Source organism: Lates calcarifer, linkage group LG1 (assembly GCF_001640805.2).
Source record: "Lates calcarifer isolate ASB-BC8 linkage group LG1, TLL_Latcal_v3, whole genome shotgun sequence".
Classification (NCBI taxonomy): Eukaryota; Metazoa; Chordata; class Actinopteri; family Centropomidae; genus Lates; species Lates calcarifer.
The window spans coordinates 22574404-22597318 of record NC_066833.1 but is presented as its reverse complement, the minus strand read 5'-3'; the positions used below and the strand labels follow the sequence as shown (position 1 = coordinate 22597318).

Here is a 22915-nt window from a genome sequence, read left to right as displayed (position 1 = left end):
GGCTGACTTCGCTGCTCTGTATTCTGTCCTTGCTGGATGTTAATTAATGTTCTGTATTTAAGCTCACCACTGAGGAAAGTTTGCCTGCCGCTGCTGGTCTCCAAACACAGCCGAGGTCTCTCTGGTGTCGACACGGAGCTCTTGAGGCTGGGAACAAAAGTGGAACAGGTGTCCAGGTCCCGACAGACCCTGTCCTGGGAGTAAATGACGGCCGACTTAGACGGAGTACAGCCCATCTCTGCTGGGGTTACCACAACTGTTATCCATAGGAAAAAATACTGTAACTGCCATGTGAGTGGGATGGAGAGTAGCTGCTGCTGTTTTCATTTCAGGTCGGGAAACCTCACTCCTCCCCTTAACCGGAACATGACCTTTGAATCTCCACTGGATTGATCACTGCTTTACAGCTTACATTTAGACATATTTAAGTAATGTTAGTGTTTACATTTGGGCGGTAACAACATTTAACACATATACATTGGAAAACAGTATCTTTACCATTTTAACTTGGCTAATTTTGCCAGTGAAATTTGGTTTGATTCTACTACTTACTACAACTATATGAGCAAATATGAGGAAATAAACAAAGTTACAAATAAAATGTAGCATTTATGAGTATCTATAGTTTTTTTGTTTTTTTTTTTAAACCACACTATAAAATGAGTCTTCTTTATTCTAATCAGTGGTTTACGGGAAGGTGTTTTCTAAGTATGCAAAATTTCATGTGGCACATTAAACATAACTCATCCATTTAGACACATGAAACATAATCTTCAGTATACCAATGAGGATTATGTAATTATGACAACAAGTGAACATGGATATTAAAAGACAGGATAATATGACAAATGTTCCAGCCTTATTGCCACAACCAATTGTTCTGTGGGTTAAAACAAATCACTTTCTTCCAATTAACACAAAACACAGCTATGGTAAAATATTTAAAGATAAATGCATGGTTTATTACAGGAATTACCAAGAACTGTGTTCACCAAAATTGCTTGTATTTAGCTGGCTCTTTATTCAAGGTGAAAATCCACAGGTTAAGCAACACGGAGCGTCCTGCCATAGGCAGTAATAAGTGACTATAGTCTTTTAGTTGTGATGTGAGAAGTGTGGCTGTATGCTCTGTTCAACCAAGTGTCAAAGGATCACATGTTCCTGTTCTTCAGGCTTAACCCAAGGTCCAATGCTAAACCAAGTACTGAACCCCTTAACCAAGGCACATGTTAATTCCCCTTTTAAAGTGCATTGTTGCCTGATGAATATGACGTACAGCAGTTGCCGTATACAATTCACCCTCACTTTTACTCCTGTTCACAATGTTCACAATGGCATATTCTATGTTACTCACAGAAACAACTGTATCTAATGCACAAGAGGGGAATCCACAGGAAACCTTTGGTGGAGGACAGGTGCCATAGCTTTGGTTTAAATGTGACCCACGGGTTTGGATATATGTACCTATGACAACCTGCTGCTATGACAGTTCCACCTCCTGACAGTGATGAGATCACGTGCTGGTGTCAGACAAGGTGTCTAACATTACGTCACTCTCATACATGTCGCACTCGAGGGTTAAAGAGAGCCGAAGAGGCGTCTCCAGCATCATCTTGTCCTGATTTGACAGTGGTGTTTCCAAAGACGTGATGCTGGTGTCTTCCAGCCTTGGTGTGGCGAGATCGCCAGGCTCTGATGTGTTCAGCATCTTCATCAGTGCTGGAGTGTTCAAGCTGCCTCGCACTTTGTCATTTATGTCGGTGCCTTAGTGGAAAACAAACGACAACACATTACTGTCTTTGGTGGAGAGACCGCAGGCTTCTGACTCGGATCAGAAATTTTATTTTTACCATGAAAAGCAAAATTCTATCTGACCCAAGTAAAAAATAAATAAATAAGCAATATAATTTGCCTGTTGTGGCACCCAGCCCTGCAGATATTTTCAGATTAGTCTACAAAGATTTCTGCAAGTGAGATTATAGGTGCTCCTCCATTTCGTATTCATGGCAATAATAAAACATCTCTTCCCAAAGACAATATCTCAGTTACTCCAGATCTACCTAGTAACACACTATTAAGAAGTCATGGGGAGTATTTCAAATACTAGTGCAGCTGAATTCTGACTTTAAAATGCTACATCAAATTTTCACAATCATTTTTCAAACATGAAAACAGCAACAGCGGTGTACTGTAGATGTATCATACCTATATAGGCATCTGTGTCACCAATGTACATCTCTATACAGTGGCCAAGCATTGTCACGGAAAAAGTGTCGTCCCTTTTCAGTCCAAGCGCCTGCCACAGAAAGAAAGAAAGAAAGAAAAAACACTTCAAGCCCTTTGTATAAAACAGGTATTTGTTGGCATAAAGGAAGAAAAAAAAAAAAAAATCAACCAGTTATCACCAGGCCAATCTCCACACTGAAATGGGTCTCATCACTTTTCTCATCTTTGTTTTCTTTGTTTCTTGATTGACCATTTCTTGTGTAACAGATTGACCTCTGGGTATACTCTACTCTGCTCTCGCTAATGAGCTCTGATTTTCATGGTTACTCCTATTCTTACTTATACTGTCAGAGGGGGCTGTCAGCTCATTTCTGTAAGTGACTCTTAACAGATGGTCACTGCTCAAATGATGTCAAATGAGAAAAAAAAAGAAAGGAACTGTACCGTATGAAAGTAGTCGATAGCGCTCTCAAAGTCACCCATGAGGCTGTGCACATATCCTATGGCAGCGTAGGTGGAGGCGTGCTGAGGGATTAACACCAGTGCTTGACGGTGGTATTCCAGAGCCTGGTCGTACTTTCTATAGGAACAAATGCAGCGATATATGACATTGATTTCAATACACGTACAATACATCTTTATCATCAAGTGTAGTTAAAATGATTTAAACAATATTACTAGCTATTCCATGGCCGTGTTTAGCGATGGAATGACAAAATAGAATAGATCTGATGTATCTTGAGAAACCCTGCCCCCAAGTGATCTGTTGAGTGCCCAAACCAGGCTCAGCTCAAAATATCCATTTGCAGAGCTGCAGCACCAGCAGCTTCAGGCCTGCAGTGAAATCTGCAATTTTAAAAATGGTGCCTTTAGTGGCTGGTGAATGGATGACATGCATTGATAGCTCAGGTGTGTTTGAATTTATTATTCTAAACCAAGAAAATGTAAAAGTTGTGCTGAATACAGCATAATTTTCTGCTCAGTGTCAGTTCATAGTACTGTAACACTCATTGCCTATAGATGGCAACATCGACATGTCTGCATCAGGTCTGTAAACTGCTGCTGCCATTGCTTCATTTAAGGCTGGTAAATGGAAAACTACTCTAACAATGACCAAACAGGAGTGAGTTTTTGAGTTAAGTGCAGGCAAGTTGCTTGAAGTGTCATGAATAATGAAAATAAAATATTAATTATGCTTCAGTTTACACTAGAAAGAGCCTCCACCTGCTCCACAACTCACCACAGATGGTCATGAAATAAATGTTTTGTGGTAAAGATGGATACACACACTTTCCAAACAATGGATTGTGTCCAAACTATATAAATACTTCACTTATTATTATCTTGAAAAACATATAGATGGAAAACCATTAGAATGAGTTCTTTCAGCAATGTATCAATGACGCACCAACAAGCTTCACAAAGTATTCATTTTGTATGGATGAAACCCTCCTACATAAAAACTATCCAAACCTTTCAGAACAACCACTTGTGTGCTACACATTCTGCAAGCCCCTTATATCTACTGAGTGACGGTTATGCATAATTCATTAAAGGGTCTTTGCCTGAATTCTCAATGAGGACGCTACCTTTTGTAGAATGAAAAAGACACATCTCTGAGAATAGTTTGTAGTAGACAGATAAGAGGGGGAATGAAGCAAAAGAAAGTGGACTCCGGGCAACCTTTTTTTTTTATATCATTAACTCAGGAAAAACTTTGCCTCCCTTTTGCAAGCACTACGCTAACTCAAAGAAGACCATGAAATCAATTATAAAATCAAAAAAGGCCTTCAAGTGCAAGCCACTGTCCTACTAGGGCAACTTAACACCCTTCAATTCAGTAAAATACAGTAAAACTGTCTCGATACTTACTTCAGTTTGCGACACACATGACCTAAGTTGTTTAGCAAAGGCTCCCATTTGTCCACAGTGACCTTAAATTTGAAAGGAAAACAACAAAAAGCATTCTTTGAGTAATTCTTACAAAAACATAGTCATGTTTTTAAAATGATCCTTTTCCAACTGAATGAACAGTTACCTCATTCCCAATGGCTTTGATCTTCTCCATTGCATCAAGAAACAGCCTCTCTGCGGTCTTCCAGCTGAAATAGTAGATATGAAAAACATTCTTACAGCCCCTCTGAAATATTGAGATATTGCACCAGATTCCCCAGTGTGTGTAATCTTTACATTAGGTGTGCTATGAATTCCAGCACTTATATTTGTGTATATACATATCTTCCATAAAGGGTCAGTACCTCAAAAAATACAAACACATTGATGTTTTGAGGTATCTGAGGTTTTTTCTGCCATACACGTAAATGGAATTTTGTTTTTACAATTCACATAAAGGACATAATTTAACTTCACAAACCTAGCTGTCAACAGTATTCATGAGATGTTTTAATCAGCAGAAAGTAGCTGAAAATGGCTTAAAGCTACCATTACTATCCGCATGTAAAAACCTGCACAATTTAATATAAAATCATTTGCATGGCTAATTGCATCTGGGGTTAAAGAAAGAGAAAATATCTTTTTGTAAACTGAGTGAAATGACTATGGGATAGTTCAGCTCTTTCCCACAAGACGATTTAATCACTGGTAGTTACGTCAGTGCGTGAGTATTAAGTTAAATTAAGTGTGGTCGTTTCACGTAAAAGCAGCTGTTATACTGACAGATAAAATGAACAGCAGCAGACGAGGCTGCAGAAACAGAGGCAAAGCTGCTACACAATTTGTCAAGCCCGTTATTGTTCATTCAGTGATTTCAGTCAGGTCATATTTTAAAAACAGATTTCTTACCCAGTTACAAATACCACTGCTGTGTGCCAACAACACTTAAACTACCTTTGTCAAACTAGAGGCCCAAGTGTTATTGTGTGCTTGTGGCTGCATGACTCACTCTCCATTTTGAAATGCAACCACTGCCACCTCGTGAATGACGAATGGGTCCTCTGGAGCGATACTAAGAGCCTGGCTGAAGAAACGCTCTGCCAGCTTGGAGTTGTTTGTCAGACCGTACTCCAGGCCAATGTAGAGCATGGGTAAGTGACACCTGAGTGAGAAAGAGCAGGAGACATCATGACCCAAGATATCTTTATCTTATATTTTGACAGCACTTAAAAAAAATCAGAGTAATGGTGACCTTTTAAGAGCTGACATGTTTAAATACTCAAGTGTTTGACAGCCATTAATAACTGAAAGCAACAATTACTTTAAAGTTTCCCTAGTTCATAGAAACATTCCTAAAATCAAGAAGATCAATACAAATTCCAGTGTTTTTTGCAGGTTTGCGTGTTTTCATTTTGCTGCTCTGAAAACACCAGTGTAAAGAACAAGACGTCTCAAGTGTTATCAAAAACGGCAAAATTACCAATCCAGACAAACTAAAACACATTCACATTAGTAACAACATTTTGTTTAAGCTGTAAACTGAGAGCTGAAACATGAATTAGATGAGCATTAGGCTTGGCTATGGGCTACATCTCTGGCTGGGGGGGACGTTTTTGGCCCACAGTCCTTTTCGATCATAAAGAGTAAATGCCTTTATATTTGCCTGTCATCGTTTAATGTGTCAAACATTGAGCAAAAAATTAATCTGTCCAAGCACAATTTGTGTGCCATTAGTTGTAGTAATGTGGAGGTTTATTGACTGAAGGGCAGTGCCTGCACAATCTCCGTCTAGGCATAAACTCGGCTGCAGCGCTCGACTGTAACTATACAGAAGACATTATTTAAAGAGACAGGCTTTTCTCTACTCTCCATTTTATGATTTAAACTGATAAGACTGCCATATTTCTGACATACCTTGCCTTAGACATACACTTATAAAAGTATATGTAGTTGGGAATGTAAGAACATGTCATTAATGTACCTACCCCTTCATCAGCTGGGCAGCAGTGAAATAGGCAGCCATGGCTTGGTCATGCTCACTCTCCACTGCAAATGAATGACCATAGGCAATCCATGCAGGACCATAAGTCCTCTCCAGGGTGGTGGCTTTGCTACAGGAGATACATAATAGTCAATATTTGTGAGTAAACCTAAATGTATGCCTGAAATGTTGCCTAAGACAAACAAAGTGTAAAGCTGACACATCAAAAAAAAAAAAAAAAAAACCTTCACAAGCACTGGGTCAAAACTCAAATTAAAAGGCAAAAGCCAGACCAGGCGATCCACACAGTGTACAAGTGGGTTCCTGCGATTTTAACTGAGCAACATTTCTGTCTATTAAAGATCTTCGCCAAGTATTGTCTAATCACTATCACAAATCCAAACAAGCAATATATAGACACAAACACATTCATAACTCCCACATGGGGAAAGAGCATTCGAGTGAGGAGGATAAAAACAACTTGTGACGCAACATGTGAAAAACAGCAATTCAGAGCAGCTCACACTGGCCGACTGTCAGACTGAACTTGCCTCCAATCCAAAAAATGATTTTCAATGTATTTTTCTGCTTAGTTGTTTTCATGATTTATATAATTTGTGATCTATATTTGGTTTGATCTTTTAGCTGTGTAATGTTTCCTTTTCAGCATACAAATACATACCTAAGGTATCGCCGAGCGTGTTCGTTTTTATGGCCAACCATGAGATAGTAGCACCCAACAGCAAACCAGGATACCTGATAAAAAGTTTTTATGTGGTCATCAAATACTGGAAATTATATCAACAGGATATAACGTGATATAATTGCAACACTTACTGGGTTGTTAGGATACAAGTCTACAAGTTTGTGCGAGAGGTAAAACAACTCTGCAGAGGAAACAAACAAAAGCACAAAAAAAACTTAAAAGCGAGCAGAACTGACTATTTAACTGTTATATTGATGGGTACCAAGCAAATGAACCATTTTATATATGCATATTGACTTTACCATTTGCTTTTCCAAGCTCCACCAGAGTTCCTATATGGACTGGTAAACAGTTGGCATGGAAAGGGTCTTTTACCATCACCCTGGAATACAAACAAACAGAGCTGCATTAAATGGTACTGTACATTTACATTCTATGACTAAACTTTCATAGTGTGTAATCCAAATAATTTGCTTAATTTGAGTTTTTTTTTTTTTTTTTTTTAAATCCATAGCCTCAAATTTATGCAGATTTGGATATATCATTTTATATCATTTTTTTGTGTGCTACCTCACATCATATCCAGTTTAGGGAAAATACAAAAACATGTGACTTATCCCTATTAATGAAATGTCACTTCCTAATTTTTCAACTACTGCTGTTTAAAACCTGTGTAACTAAAGGTAGTGATGTTGTGTTCACAATGCAGTTTTCCGTTTGACTGTTGCACTACAATAACTCCACAGATGTGTCAATGCGACAAAACCATTTCCTTTTGTTGCAGTAAGGTAAAGACACGAATTGTGAACACAGCTGAGACAGACAGGTCCTTATAAACTGATGCTACAGTATGTGACATTGGTATGATGGGTGTAGGCTGCACATTTCCAGACAATCTTTTTATGAATTTGTAAATTATTTGCAGAACAACAACAACAAAAACCTTGACAGACTGAGAGGAAAACTGCAGACACCTACATTGATGTGAGTTTGTAGCACATCTTGAAATCACAGTTATAATAATGCCTCTCAGCAAGAGACACCACTACATCCAAGTTGTCCTGAAGACCATTGACCATCTCTGGCACCACCAAATCACTGGGCTTGTTATACTGCAGAAGGAAGCAGAAAGACAGTGTGTGTGTTTGTGTTTATGCATGTGTGTCAAAGGTGGGTGCAGGATTTACAAGTGAGTAGGTGGGGAAAATAGATAAAGCAAGGTCATAAAAAAGGCACAGATAGGTGACAGATGAAAAGACGGCAGGAGAGAAAGAGGCCAGAATATCCTTAACAGGCATTTGCATTTCAATTAGTATTAAGTGTAAACAAATGAACCCTGAAGCTTGGCAACACTGGAGAGCTCCATTCAGTGGTTTTCTCTCTCTCGCACACGTTCCCTCTCTCGTGTTAAATTAAAGACAGCATTAGGGAGGAACTGTCTCAAAATAAACAGCAGTGCCCATGTTCACTATAATGAAAGCACATGTCATCCAGTGTAACACTGTTGTTCATTCTTGTGTATTTTTTGTTTATTTTTTTTATTGTTTTAACAACCAATGAAGCAATAATGTGTCTATGGCACGGACATATGGGTATCAGGTTTTTACTACAGACAATACGTATTAGTATGGTCAATTCATTGTTAGTTTTGGTCTTTACACTTGATGACCAGACTGACCAGCAAAGACTTAATGCAGAGCTTCCCTACCTTCTTTAACTTATTCTCAAAAAGGAAGTGTAACAGCTCCTCCTCTTCCTCAGTGCACTGTTGACTCAGAGGAAGCGAGTCAAGGAAGTCTTTCTCTGTTGAGAAATGAATAACACATTTCACATTGACTGGCAATATATGCAAGTTTCTGAAATGACAAAACATGAAACACATCTGTAGAGTACTAAAAGACCAGTGCACATCATTGCCACACATCGGTCTCACCTTCCTGCGCGGTCAACATGTGGTGGGACGTTAAAAGGTCAAAGGCTTCAAAGCAGTACACATCAAGTTTCAAGGCCTCTTTGTAGCTGGAGGTGGCCAGGGGTCTGTTATCCATGGCATCATAGATCTTACCCCGCAGGAGGCATATGGAGCTGCTGATCTGAAATATTTCAAAGAGGGAAAAGAACAGAGAGGGGAAGGAAGAGGTCAGAAATGTTTGTGATATTTCTCCTAATGTTTCTGTCCACAACATTAACAAGACATTCCAAAGGATTCTCATGTCCTGATACAAAGGATAATTTATGCCAACAATATATGTCATAGACTTGAATGCTAAAGTTTAGGCACCCCTTGAAGAAACTGCATATTTTGTTGATTGGGGAGTGAAAAGAAGCAAATACAACTCCTGCAGCAAACAGGTATTAAAATGAGCCTTTCCTTAAATGTTAATGTAATGTTACTTTTTATTTCATGACTTATTACAATGGTCATTACTTCGTGCCCAAATCTAGAGCAGAACTTAATTATTTACAACAACTGTATCTCTCATACTATCTAAGCTAATAATGAGGGGGCAATTCTGAGCATGTGAACTCCACAGCATAAAAGTCAGGACAGGTTATCATACCTGTTGCATATTTTTTTTAACTATGGAAAAAGAAACACTGTTTTAAAAGGAGTGAATATTGTATGTTCCCTACAATATAATTCAAAGGAGCCAAAACTGAACTTTGCAGTGGGAAAGTTTGTGGGAACTCAGTCTGCACAGGGCTGAATAGTAAGGACACTAAAAGATAATTAATTGGTGCTGTGGAGCTACATATTTGTAGTGACAGCATTCAACAAAATCAGGTTTTGGCAGACTGTGTTCCTACTAAAGCAACATTATAGAACAAAGCTGAGTAATAGGTTTAGATCATCCAACACTGACAAATAAGACTGCCCAAACATTTCATTTTTCATTATTTCAGTGGTAGGCCCGACTTACAGAGGCAGGGGACATGTCCCAATCCTTAGTTGACTCTGGTGTCCCACTGTCCTCCTTGACACTCCTGTCCAGCAGCTTCTTACTAGCTGGCTCCTCCGCATCCAGAATATCCAAGGCCTGCTGGAATTCTTTGGCAGCATACTAAAAAAAAAAAAAAAAGAGAAACCACCACAACTAAAGCATGAACAATATCTGACAGGCTGGCCTAAAAGATATCCTGCAATTTACAGGCATGCAGGGGAGAGTTAAGAAGTGATCAAGTGGGTGTATTTTGCATTTACTTACGTGGCACCTAGCAGCAAGGTACTGACAAGCCCCATACAACTGTGTGAGAGAAGACAAGAGTTGATTCAGACTGGAGACTGACATGATTGGTTTAGTTTTGACTTTAGCACATATCAAACCATTACAGGAAGCATCAAAACTAAAATCTTTCTTATTCTGCAAAAATAATCAGATTAACTGTAATTACCTTGTCAAGTTTTCGTGAACGGAGGGCATGGGAGGCTCTGTGGTACTGTGAGGTCAAGTAAAGGCACTGAGCAAGCCAGTAGATATCCTGGGGGTCCTCTGTATGCCAAATAAAGAGGTAGGACCGTCAGTCCCTGACGTTGGAGAGTCATCACTGACAAGCTACATAACATTGCAGCAAGCGACTGTGTTATCTGCCAGTTTCTTTTCAGCCGTGGTGATATGTCACACCAACAAACAAAACAGGAACAAAACATGTCACCCCCTGTAAAACACGAGTCCTCCTAGCTTTAGCTTTTTAACTTTATGACAGGTTGGCAAGTAGCTATCGGCTAGTCACTATCAGCATTAGCGCCACTCACCATGGGAAAGGGATGCTATCTTGTCGGCCCAAAACAGAGCACTTTGATACTGTTGCTGCAGAGACACAAAGCAAAGACAGGGTAAGAGTCACTTGAACAGTTTTTGTTGTGGGTGGCTCGGTGATAGCTTTAAGATTGCCATGCAGGCAAAACTATCAAGGTTTGCTACAATTGACGCCAGGTTTGCTCGTAAGCTAGCATTAGCTAGCAACACAGAAACTCATAAAGAAATCATAATTCTTACCTGGTCAATGTACTGCCGTACTCGCTTTCGAAGTCTGTCGAGATTCATTTTGATTTCTTTAAAAGCGTACCCTGCCGATTATCAGAAATATGTCATTCTTAGAGAAAAAACAGTGTATCAAACTATGGACTCAACAGTAATACGTGCTAGCTTGCTAGCTGCGTAAAATCAAATCCGCGGCTTCTCTCTGCAACCAGTGTTCTGCCAAATTTTGCCGTAAGGAAACTCATTCTGAATGAAAGGTTCCACATTAAACCTGGTCTTTTTCACTTTCTGTACATGTTTAGATGTGTGATAAATCCATGAATATGTAAATAAATAAATAAATACATACATTGTTTAGTTCATTTATTTTTTTATTTGTTGTTACTAAGGCAACACATTACAGGAGGTTATTTGGCATTCTGTTGGTGAATAGCACCAGAGACATTATAAGGGAGAAGGACTTTGATATTACATCATCCACAGCCTGTTACAAATTACTACTGTTAGATTTTAAACTAAACCAATATTAAAAATCATATGATTGCCATACAATATGTGGGTCCAGTTCTGGAGTTAACACTATCTTTATCCAAATTGCTTATGGTGAAGTCTCTTTACTGTACAAGGCATTTTATCCCTCCTCTGTGCTTGCGGTTTCCTGTTTGTGTGTTTTAGGTGTGTGAAGAGTGCTGGACATTTCAGATCCATCAGAAGAGACAGACTGTTCAACAGAGTGAGGGTGTTTATCTGTTGTAATTTGATCTGCGTCAGACGAACCAGGATTTTCAGGTGTGTCTGGTGAGATGGTTTTCTCAGGTACATCTGGTCTAGGGATGGGGTGTGTCTCTGTGTCAAGCTGTATCTCTGCTCCTGTATCTCGTTTCTCGCTGGTTTCTTTCTTCTTTTCATTTTCCTCAGGTTCTGCTTTGCCATTTGTATCGTTGTTTGCAGGGCTGTGTGTGGCTGCGTCTGTGCTTATCTGCTGTTCTTTATCACAGCCACTGTTCTGTTTGCTGGGTTTCTCTTGTCCCTGTTTTTGACACATAAAATGAAATCTTTATTATGACATAAAATGAAGATCATGATACAGTCTTGAAGGTGACTGTAACTCTGATGTTAAAGCATTTGTAGTATATTTATGGATTGTGGTCAGTAAATGAAAATAACCTTTTGCTGTGTTGATCTTCCTCTTGGGTAACGTGCAATGCTATCCATCACCTTAAGAGTGTTGAGCCAATCCTCATGCCAGCTCCTCACATTATAGTGAGACCTGCACTGGCTCAGGCGCAACAGGATCATTTGATTCTCCTTGGTAATACGGAGCAACTCCAGCTGTCGCTTCTCCTTGCTAAGGCTAAAATAAAGAGTAAAGACAGGACATTTGTAGTTTTAATAGTATCATCCTATTTCTTTAAATATGTTTTTCACAACACTGATGGTTCTGCCACAGTGAATACAAAGCCCAAACCTTAACTAACCTTTTCCTCTCATAGTCATTCCTGTTGTCAACTCCTCCAGTTGTCCTCATGATGTGCGATATTTTCTCCATAAGCATATTGTTTTCCCTCTGAATTTTCATTGTCCACTCCTCTTCGAGCTTAACAAGACACAATATTATTAAAAAGAGAAACACTGTATTTACATCAGGGGAAAGACCTGGGGTTTTAATAAGGCACCTGGAAAAGTTTTCACATTTTATCACTTCAGGTGAATTCTATGTTGAACTGAGGTTAAACAATTGTATATCTACTGTGGTGCTAATTTCTAATGTGATTTAGTAATAATTTCTCATTTTACTTTTCTAGTTTGAGGCTTTACTGTTTTCAGGATTGAAACAACTGCTGCCAGTTCAGAACTTGAGAGACAAAGGGCAACCTTTTGTTTCTTCAGCTTCAAAGCCAGGTGACCATACGTCTTTGGTGGGGTCATGTTTATTGTAGGTTTAGCTGACTTTACCTTGGGAGAAAAAACAACAACAAACAAAACAATTACAGCTTTTTCTGAGGCACTGAATGGTCGTAATATATAGTATAGTATAGAATTTCAGAATAACATTAACTGGTTGGGGAAAAAGGTTAATTTGAATAGACTAAAAGCTGGAGGTCAAGGCATTTTAACAGGGACAAATGAGGATGATAAGCTAAAACTCAAATACATGTTGCTCCCAACCTTCCTCCTGTGTAAATCATATGAAGCCTTGTCCCATTTCTGCTGAAGATACTTGTTTCCAGCGGGAAGCAGGGGTTGATATGCCAGATGCTGCATAGTTGTCCTGTAAAGAAAGGACATTAAACAGTGTTACAATACTGCAAGCACCTCACCCCCACTAAGAAAGAAACACATATGTCACATATGTCCCTCACTCGTCTTTGACTCACCTCACAGTCTGTGGCTGCCCCGGTGTCTCGATATCCCAGCTCTTCATCTGCCCGGGAGTGTGTTTATGCTCTAAAACTGTACTGGTTAACTGGAGCTCAGAGGCAGCCGTCTGTTTTCTGCCAGTCATACATGGTTGCCATGACAGCAGCTGGAGAGCGCAGAGATGAATGAATGGTTTCAAACGATGTGCTTGTTTAGCAAGTTCCACAAAGAGAAATGCACACAGGCATAGAGATAGGCTAATTAGTGAGGAGACTGTGGAGAGAGGGACTGTGAAATGAGCTGCTCTGTGAAGACACCGTTACTCACAGTTAAAAGCTGAAAATGAAGTGGAATACAAACTGAGTTTTCAAATGTGTTTGTGCTATTTTAAACTGTTATTCAGGCCTGGAAGGAAAATCCACAAAAAAAAAAGACACTATTATATGAAAGTTCAGCTGATCTATTGAAGAGGCTGACTGTGAAATAATTACATCGAATGTAGAGTCACAACAAACAACACAAATACCTGACAGTAATGAAACAATGAGGTCAAGGGAAAGTAGGTTACTATGTTTTCCTATGTGCTGCACGCAGACAATTACAGCCTTGGTAACAGTTACTTGGAAACTTACATCAGAGCAAGTTCAGCTAACACACTTAGTGCAAACAGTTTGTACACAAGACACCCACATAAAATCTGCTGTAAGAAACCACACTGTAAGCTGATGCCTGATTATGAGGGAAAAGCTTAACATAGAAAATCTGGTTTATTTAAAACTTTCAATTAAACTCAATACACAAACCACAAAGCACTGTAAAGTATTCTGTGGTACCATGTTGACTTTTATTTAAGTGTATAAATTAAGTACCATGTATATCTTCTGGTTTATAAAACACAAAGGAGTGTTAACGTCATAGAATTGTTGAATGAATCCCATTGAGGTGACCTCATGAATGAACTTCTACATTACAACACTCCCCCCTACTGACTGGAGCTGCATATGACGGTTTTTGGTGCAAATGAGATCACTACTGTTAATAATTCAAATCCCACGCCAGAATGAACAACCAAATCACTCATGAAACTGTAACAGATCAAACTGTAATAGACGATTAAATCACCCTTTTGTCATGCCCTGAGATAAACTTGTTGTTTAGTGCAACAGGATTTAGTGTACTTAATCTCAACAAACATAAACTCAGCATTAATATTCCCTACCAACATCTGCAAAAACCTGTGTAACCAACTGTAAATATGCAAATATACAAACAGACAATTCCCCATGTATGGCTTTTATGAGTATATTACATAATAATACAATTGTGTAAGACTGTGGGAGCCGTTGAGGGCGCATGGCAGAGGGCAATTCTTCACGTCTGACATTTCTTCACAGATCCTGTCACAAGCCAATTAATTGTTCTCCCCAGCGCAGTCTCGTCTCAGCCCTCATGAATGAATTATAGGCAATAAAACGTTTCCAGTTCAATTTGTTACTTTGTTGTATAAGGAGAGACGTGTTGATGGGACAGATGGTGGATACCAGGATGGTAAAATAGATTCTGGGAGATGGGTGCCTCTGGATCTTGAGCTCTTCCATTTTGTGTTGGTGCTTCCTTTGTCTATCACATTTCAAAATCTAATTCCTTCATTTGTAAGCAAGGCTACAAATGGGAATGCTGCAAAAATAATATTCACTGTGAAATTGATGCAGTGATTTTGTATGCTGCTATCATCTGGGATAAGAAGGAAACATTAAGCTTATTCTCTAAACTCTGTGTGCAGTGCATATAAACTACTTGCCATTTGACATTTAATGTTTCCTTCTTGTCCACAGTGAATCACACTGGATATACTTTAATTAGGTTTGACACTGATCAATTGAAATACATCTGAAAAGCAGGATGGGGATTGTGAGTGAACAATAATTTTCTGCCACGAATTCTGGGATGTATTAAGGTCTGAACGCTGACTCAGCCACTCCAGGACATTAACACTGCTATTCTGAAGATGTTCCTGTGTAATTTTGGCTTTATGTTTGAGGTTGCTGTCTTACTCTTGTTATTTCTCTTGCAGACTGCAGGCTTTATTTGACCTTTAACCTTCACAAGCCTTCCGGGGACTGCTGCAGAGAAGCAACCCCAGAGCACAGCGCTGCCACTACCAGGCTTCACGGTGAGATCAGTGTATTGATGTGAAGTGTTCGGTTTACACCCAACAAATTCTGAGACGATAACAAAAACGTTCAACTTAGGACCATCTAACCAACCTCAGATATGCATCCCTCAGCACACAAGAGACAGGGTGACACCATTCACACAACCATTAACAGCTTCAGGCAAAATGGGGTCTGTAGTTCACCTAACCAGCATGCCTTAGGTCTGTAGAAAGAAACTGGAAACCTGCAGGAAGGAAGAGAGACAACATGTAAATGCCACACAGAAAACACCACCATAAAAGTACTCGCAATTCTCTGATGATCTCGTGGCTTTCTTTCACAAAAGCCTTTTTTAAGAGGTCTGCTATGGGTCCATTTTCAGCTCTGCCAAATGACCTCGCATGAGGGATATTCAGTGCTTCAGAAATGTTCTTGTATTCTTTCTGTGATATGTAGTTTTCAGTAATCTGTGTGGGTTTGAATGGAGTGTTCCTTTGTATTTATAGTATGAACTACCTGTGTAGTTATTTAATCAAAGAATCACTTTGTCAGACCATGAATACTCACAGATGATCTCATTACAATGCCACACCTAAAAGCAACTGGTTTTGTCAGTGGTGATTTATTTATTCATGCATTTGATTATTTTGCAGAGATCAAGAGTTTTGTTGTTGTTGTTGCTGTTGTTGTTTTTTGTTTTTAAGAAAAGAAAGTAAGTATCATGTAAGTATCATCATTAATTAAGGGATATAATGATGCATTTAAGATAATGATGCTTGTTTTCATGTCCTGTTCAGAACGGCTGGGGATGCTACCAATGCTTCCAGGAAAATCTCACCGGTGATTTTTATTGCACTGCTGTGGGAATAAGTGACGATCTCTTTGGATTCAGGGAAGTACAGTTAAACCTCATACTTGCATCAACATAATAGAAACCATGTGTGTGTGTATGTGTTTGTGCGTCATGTTTTTCAGATGAAGCCGGTTTTAATCTGAAAGTTAGGATGTATATACTGTTTAACAATCGTGGAGAAAGAATGAGAAACAAAAACTATTGCTATTGCAGGAGTGAAAATGCTTTAAACATGGTCAAATACATCTTGTTATTATTCTCATACTAGTAAAAGAATGATAACAAACACCGGAGGCAATTTCTATCTAATTTACTCTATAAGATACCTACTTTATAAGTCTAGTACTCAACTCTGAGACCTTGGTTTTCCCAATTCCATTACCCTTCCTATTTGATTATGTCATGTACAGTTACAGTATGTAGCTGTTATGTAGTACTTTGCTTTGATACAATCCAAACCAATAATTTAAGGAAACTTTGAATGCTTTTTATACATTTGTTGCTCTGTTTATTGCACTATGGCCTTTGAACAGAAACATTGTTTCCACTGAGACAAATACCAGGAGTTATTTTTCTTGTCTATGCCTGTGGCCAGAACCACAGTGAGATCAGCAGGTGGGGTCTGAGCATTTCCCCAAGGTTAGGATGAAGTTTTTTTTTCCCTGTGTGATGGAAAGGGACTATGGTAACAGGTCCCATGAGGAGATCCTGCTTAGGGGTGGCTGCATCGCCTTGGATCCCAGTCTGCTTGTTAGGATTACTGAACTGTCACCTGCAATCAAGGAGTTTTGCTATTAAGGTCTTGTTGGCTTTTCAGCAATTAAAGCTTCATTTTCTCTGCATGTCTATGCGGTTAGTTTGCTCAAATGTATTGAGTTGGGTTAAAAGGTCACAGGTCATGCATTGTGGATGGACCAGGAAGATTTTGCCAACAGAAGGTGTCTCCTCCACCCTTAAACATTCTCTTCTCCACCCTCAGTGATCATCTATCAGATTGGTGTTGATGAGGCAGTGCAAACACTGTCTTGACCTTTTTTTAAAATAGAAACAGACATTAGAGACATCTCTAGGCACACTACTGACTTCTTTTGGAGTTGACCCTGTTCTGCCACCATCTAGTAAGAGAGAGTAAGCTGTACAAAGTCTTTGATCCTATCAGAAAATGCAGAAAACACACTGTCAGCATTTCATATTTGAGTATTGTGTGGCAGTGCCCCAGTTGTGTTTACCCCCTAATCTTCACTTTTCCCTTTATACAAAAACCAAACTAATTCACATACAGTTTCCCTGGTTAATGGCAACAAACTCTTAACTCTAACAAAATCTGAAAACTCTTCTCACATGATATAACAGCAGTAGTTTTAAAGCCAACACAATTTTCAGCTAATGGATGGTAGAATAGGTAACGACTCTAAGGCACTATTCTCTCAGCCATGTTGCTCCATTAATGCTGCTGAGCTACAGAGGAATGGATGCTTTGACTCGGAAATAGGCTTTATCCCTCCTAAAAGTGGCTCTTTTGATGACAGTTTGGCGCATACATGCTGCACTTCCTCCTGAATGCAGGAAGTTTGTCCCATTTTAATACTCAAACCCATACAGGCCTATATCCCAGATAGATCTGTGCTATGAAAGGGTATAAATAATGGAATATGCAGTCTTTACAAGTTAAAAAAGACCCACAGTGCTGTTACATAACAGTGGAATGAGTTATGAGGATAACAAATTAGCCCCAGTGAGGCCAAGTACTGTAACATGCAGGACTAATCGACTGCAGCAAGCTACCACAAACGCAGATTTATGCTCAGATTTGTCCTCTTAAATGTAACCTTAGTTTTGTTCACAACTATAAATGTTCTCCTGTTTCCCTTGGCAACTTCACCTTTTCTCAACATCTCAGCTTCTTGGTTTCTGGCATGGTCCCTCTTCCTTGTATCCTGGTTTAAAACCTGGAAGAAGCAAACAATTCCTCTCAGTTACTATGTATTTGCCATTGTAATTGTTATTTTAACACATCTCTGTCTCAGTCTTTAAATTAATTAATTAATTAAAACCTTAAAATTTTTTGTTAAATATGGTGGTGATATACACTCTCCTGAAGTCATGTGCTTGACCCAGTCAAACAGAGAGGAATATCAGACACCAGTTGGAGCTGTATGCATGTATTGTCCATGGTCTGTTTTCACTCTACAAATTAAATGTTCTTTCAGTTCTCATCAACTTGCCCTCATTTTTCATAACATACAATTATGTAAGTAACTGAGGTTTATATATATATATATATGTATACATGTATATATATATATATAAGCCTCCATTAATGTGTTGAATGTGTTTTAACTCTAGTATGAAAACTAATAAGACTTGAAACTTACTCTTGTGTATGTTAATGTAGTGTTGACCAAACTGAAAAATCTACTGCTCATGTGTGTTGCATTCAGGTGCTCATGAAAAGCTCTGACATCTGAGCTAAGACAGCTGGCTGCTAAACAGTGCTGCTTTCAAGAACTACTGTAGACTGGCATGGAGAGGTTAATGTGAATTCAACTGGTCCACAATACATAACTAACCAATAAATAACTTTTTTCTTAAGATGAATAGACATTATGTGTTATAAAGGAATTGTGAGGCCATGGCTTTTGTCTTCAGACCACAAACTCTGTAGTATAACAAAATACGTTTAAGAGATAAACTTTTTTTAAAAAAGACCATCATTATTAATCTATGAATATATTTTAATATAATAAGATTAAAAATGCCTGCTTGGTCACATGTGTACTGAAGAATCTGTGAATATATATTATGTCAAATGAGGACAGCATGAGGACATCCACCTCATGCTTAGCACTAAAAATAACCTGATGGTATCACATTTATTGTCCACCTACTTGTTGCAATTTGTTCTTGTACAAGTAGTGCAAGATAATCTTTTATCCTTGCTGTTACAGTGACTTCTACAATCTGTACAGTAGGAGCAGGATAAAGATAGCGTATAGAGCAGAACAGACTGGTTCACCACATGACAGATCAGTGGCTAAAGAGGGGGTGAAAAAGCTGAAATATTGATTATCTTGTTGGCACAGCAGGAACCAATCAATCGCATGACCGCACATGGCTCTGTGTTCGAGTAGACGCTGCCTTCATGAGCATGACTATGTAACTGCATTGTTACAACCATATGGAGTAGAGCAATGCATCTCACTGTAAGTAACACTTTAAAATGAGGACACGGGAAGTGACTTCAGAAATAAAACTGTTAAAATCACCACAGGATCAAGCCAAACTGTAAAGCAGTAGAAAAGAGCTCAGAGAGGCTAAAAGTGGAAACAAATATGTCGATTATGACAATTCTCAGTGGACAGAAAACTTAGTGAGCGATGATTATAAAAGGATGTGACTTGAGAGTGGGCTTTATTTTAGGCCTCGTGCATCATTAAGACATGAGTGTGTGTGTATACGTATCGCTTCTGGGTAGAGTTTAGATGAGGGCGTGAGGAGAAAGGCCAGAGAAACAGCAGTGCCAGCACTGAACGATGCTCGGCATGAGAGTGACCACTGTAGCATTTCTTACTTGTATCAGCTCACTTATTCACTGCTCCAGCTGACTGTGGGCTCCTCCTCATACTTTGAGTGACTACTCAGTGAAGGCACTTCTTGCCTCGCCCCAAAGCAAAACTGAGAACATCTATCTTCATCTATATTTCAACCACATGCCTTTGTGACAGATGTCTCCAAATATAGACAAGTGCTGTAAGACTGAACTGAAACCACAGATGATCTTATAGTTTTTTTGTTTTTTTTTTTGGTTTTTAATAGAAAGAAAAAAATCACTTCACAGAATGCCAGTCCCCCATGTTGAAACGAACACCATTAGATTCATTAAACACTTGAAATCAATGCAAAGTTGATTACATCTCCAACTGCTCCCTATATTTCCGAAACTCGACAGGGTTTATTGAACTTCTATGAAATGGGCCCTGAGGTTTGGTGGGAGCAAAGGTTTCAGGGAGCAAACAGAGGGCTCATGATGGGCAATCTGTCTGTCAACAATGACAGGACACCACCTAATTGAAAACCAGTTCATTACTCTGGGTACAGAAGCGAGTTTTTGTCAGGCTCAGTTCTATATAATTGACTTAAATGCTAAACGGGTAAGTTCTTTAAAATATTTATTTTAAAAGACTTTTTGCACCATTTTTATACTTTGTCAACCAAGGGGGATACAATAAAGACACAGGCCATCATTATACCATCATTATGCAGCAATGATACTGTGCTGTATATCCTGGTGGACAGAATTAGACTGTATTGCTTGCACTCTATACTCTCTGAATGTGGGCTGGCTTACTTATACAGTGGAGGGTGTCTAAATTTGTGCTGGGCCAGTGTCATCGACCTTATCTCTCTGCAATAATGAATATTGTTGGTCACAATGGATTTTAAAGAGGAGTTGGTTATTATGTGTGTGGGATTCCTCAATTTGCTCTATTGGTCTTTGCCCTATTAGTCACAATGTGGGTGCACTGGAGAGGTTTTAGAGCTGATGTCTAAACATCACACATGGTGTTACATTTTAGCCAAGTACCAGTGAGCAGGGATTGTAAGGACAGTAAATCATGCCCATAGTTTCTTTTATTTCATATGCCATGTGCATATGAAGTATATCTACCCACTCTGACAAAACTAACAACTGTGTCAGACTAATCCAAGGAGGTTTTAGCAGTAGGGTTTAATAGTTTGTGCCAAGTATAAGTGTAGTGTAACTACAAAATAGTTCCGGCTCTTCAGTTTTGTCCCCTGCCATTAGAATGAGCAGAAGTTATTTGCAATTTGTTTACATGCTGAGTTTGTGTTTATGTATTATGGGAAAGTGCATGTGTATGTGTATGTGTGTGTGTGTGTGTGTGTGTGTGTGCGAATGTGGGTGTATGTGTGTTCGAGCAAAGTCTTCGGACATGACTTGGTTCACAGCAGCTGTTCATTTTCTAGCGAACACTTGCTCTAAGCGGTGCCAGACACAGCTCACTCTCCTTCTCTGATTGGTAGACATCTTGGCTGAGGGCATGCTGGGTGAGGAGGGGGGACGGACGGACGGATGGTTTTAACACTGATACTGAACATGGACATACATGTGGTCCCAGTGTAGCATTCCCTGAGAGCATTGGCCCTGACTTGGGCAAAAGCGCAAGTTTCTAAATTAAACTACAACGGGCTACTTATGACACTTAATTTGTTTTTACATGAATGACAGAATGGTGCCACTTTGAACAGATTAAAATGATGAAAATGTTTCATTATATTACAAAACTGTTATTTACACAGCAGGACACTGCCTGATTTGATGCAAATGCATAGATTATCATACTCCCAGAAACAGCTTCATAGTTGTAGTAATCCTCAGTACTGTTGCAGTACTGTTACAGTATGTAATCAATCTCTAGAGCTTGCACCCAGTGATTAATAAAATCACTGTGTATTCATCATTATCAAGGCTTACATGACAAAAATAGGCTTATGGTGGAAACTGCAGTGCTTTTCTTTTATTCCACCTTTAATCATTAATTTAATTTGGAGGGAACACACCCCAAAAAATAAAAGGCAAACTGACTGACTCCTTTCAAGCGGGTATGGTAATGGCTGTTGATGTGTGTCTAGCAGTTATAATGATAAAATGCTCAAATTACGAAGAACAAACAAACAATGTTTATCATGTTTACTACTCGATTTTAATATCTTCAGTCTAATCCTAAAGATAGCACACGTTGCCTCATTCATTTTAGATTGCAGTGACTAATTTAAAGGATCAGTTCCAATTTTAAAAATTGTCAAAGTAGCCTGTGTTATCATCATATATACCAACCTCCAGATGATAACACTCATCCATGCAATCCTCACGCTCCCCCATGTGTGAGCTGTTTTAAATGTATACAGTAAAACCACAGAGACCGTGAATAAAACTGGAGCCAGTCCATTTATCTCTGTGCATCTTAAATCAAGTTATTTTTCCCCATCAGGAGAAAACAGGCTGTTAAAAACTCACAAGGGAGCCACTTCCTGCCGGCCGCAGCCTGGGCAATCAAAAAGAAGTATTCTAATGATCCCTGACAAAATTGTCAGACGATATCCTCCAGGGTGCGATGATACTTTACATTACAGTAGACGGATCGATAGGGAGGATGACATGAGAAGCCTCTGCAGAGGGAGAAAACTGTAGAGCCTGCAATGCACTGCTCTGACTTGTGCTGATTCCACAATGAGTCCATTTGACCCCCACATGTGTAAATTGCGTAAATAACTGCATTCATCCTTTATCTGTAATATTGTGCTGGATATATGTGTGTGTGTGTGTGTGTGGGGGGGGGGGGGGCACCTAATGAATGTGTATGTACGGTATACGGTATATTTCTCATCGGAATTTGAATATTTGATGGCTCTGTCTCATAAGATCAATAAGAAATTCCTCACAGTTAGCCTTTAAAGAGTGACACAGCAAAATTATAACGCCATGTAAAGAAAGTCAATCAGGAAACATTTTGTTTCAAAGTGGCCCACATCCCCAAGGAACCAGTTATCACAGACAACTGACAAGACCTGGGCGCCACAAAACTAGGTCATTAAAGTGGATTAATGCTGTAGTTCAGAGATGAACACACAACACAACCCCACTAATGAACTCCTCCAGTCTCTCATCAAACTTCCTGTGCTGTGGTTAATATTATTTACACAAACTCGGCTGTTTCTCTGTTCTGCTCACTC

The 22915-nt window shown here is 39.1% G+C and overlaps 2 protein-coding genes across 2 annotated transcripts; both read right to left on the bottom strand.

The window, feature by feature from the left end:
* Positions 1-1001: 1001 nt before the first annotated feature.
* On the bottom strand, positions 1002-11006 carry cdc16 (cell division cycle 16 homolog (S. cerevisiae)). The gene is made up of 18 exons (XM_018702669.2): positions 10805-11006; positions 10561-10615; positions 10200-10297; positions 10013-10051; positions 9728-9868; positions 8740-8899; positions 8515-8609; positions 7785-7918; positions 7109-7188; positions 6938-6987; positions 6783-6856; positions 6105-6230; positions 5129-5281; positions 4265-4328; positions 4099-4160; positions 2671-2806; positions 2206-2296; positions 1002-1764 (listed from the first exon to the last, which is right to left on the bottom strand). Exons 1-18 carry the CDS (start codon positions 10850-10852, stop codon positions 1514-1516), a joined length of 1857 nt encoding a protein of 618 aa, XP_018558185.1. The 5' UTR covers positions 10853-11006; the 3' UTR covers positions 1002-1513.
* A 145-nt stretch (positions 11007-11151) lies between these two features.
* cfap97d2 (CFAP97 domain containing 2) lies at positions 11152-13344 on the bottom strand. The gene is made up of 6 exons (XM_018702673.2): positions 13168-13344; positions 12959-13061; positions 12665-12745; positions 12268-12386; positions 11957-12143; positions 11152-11819 (listed from the first exon to the last, which is right to left on the bottom strand). The coding sequence occupies exons 1-6, from the start codon at positions 13293-13295 to the stop codon at positions 11421-11423; spliced, it is 1017 nt and encodes a 338-aa protein (XP_018558189.2). The 5' UTR covers positions 13296-13344; the 3' UTR covers positions 11152-11420.
* Positions 13345-22915: the final 9571 nt, after the last annotated feature.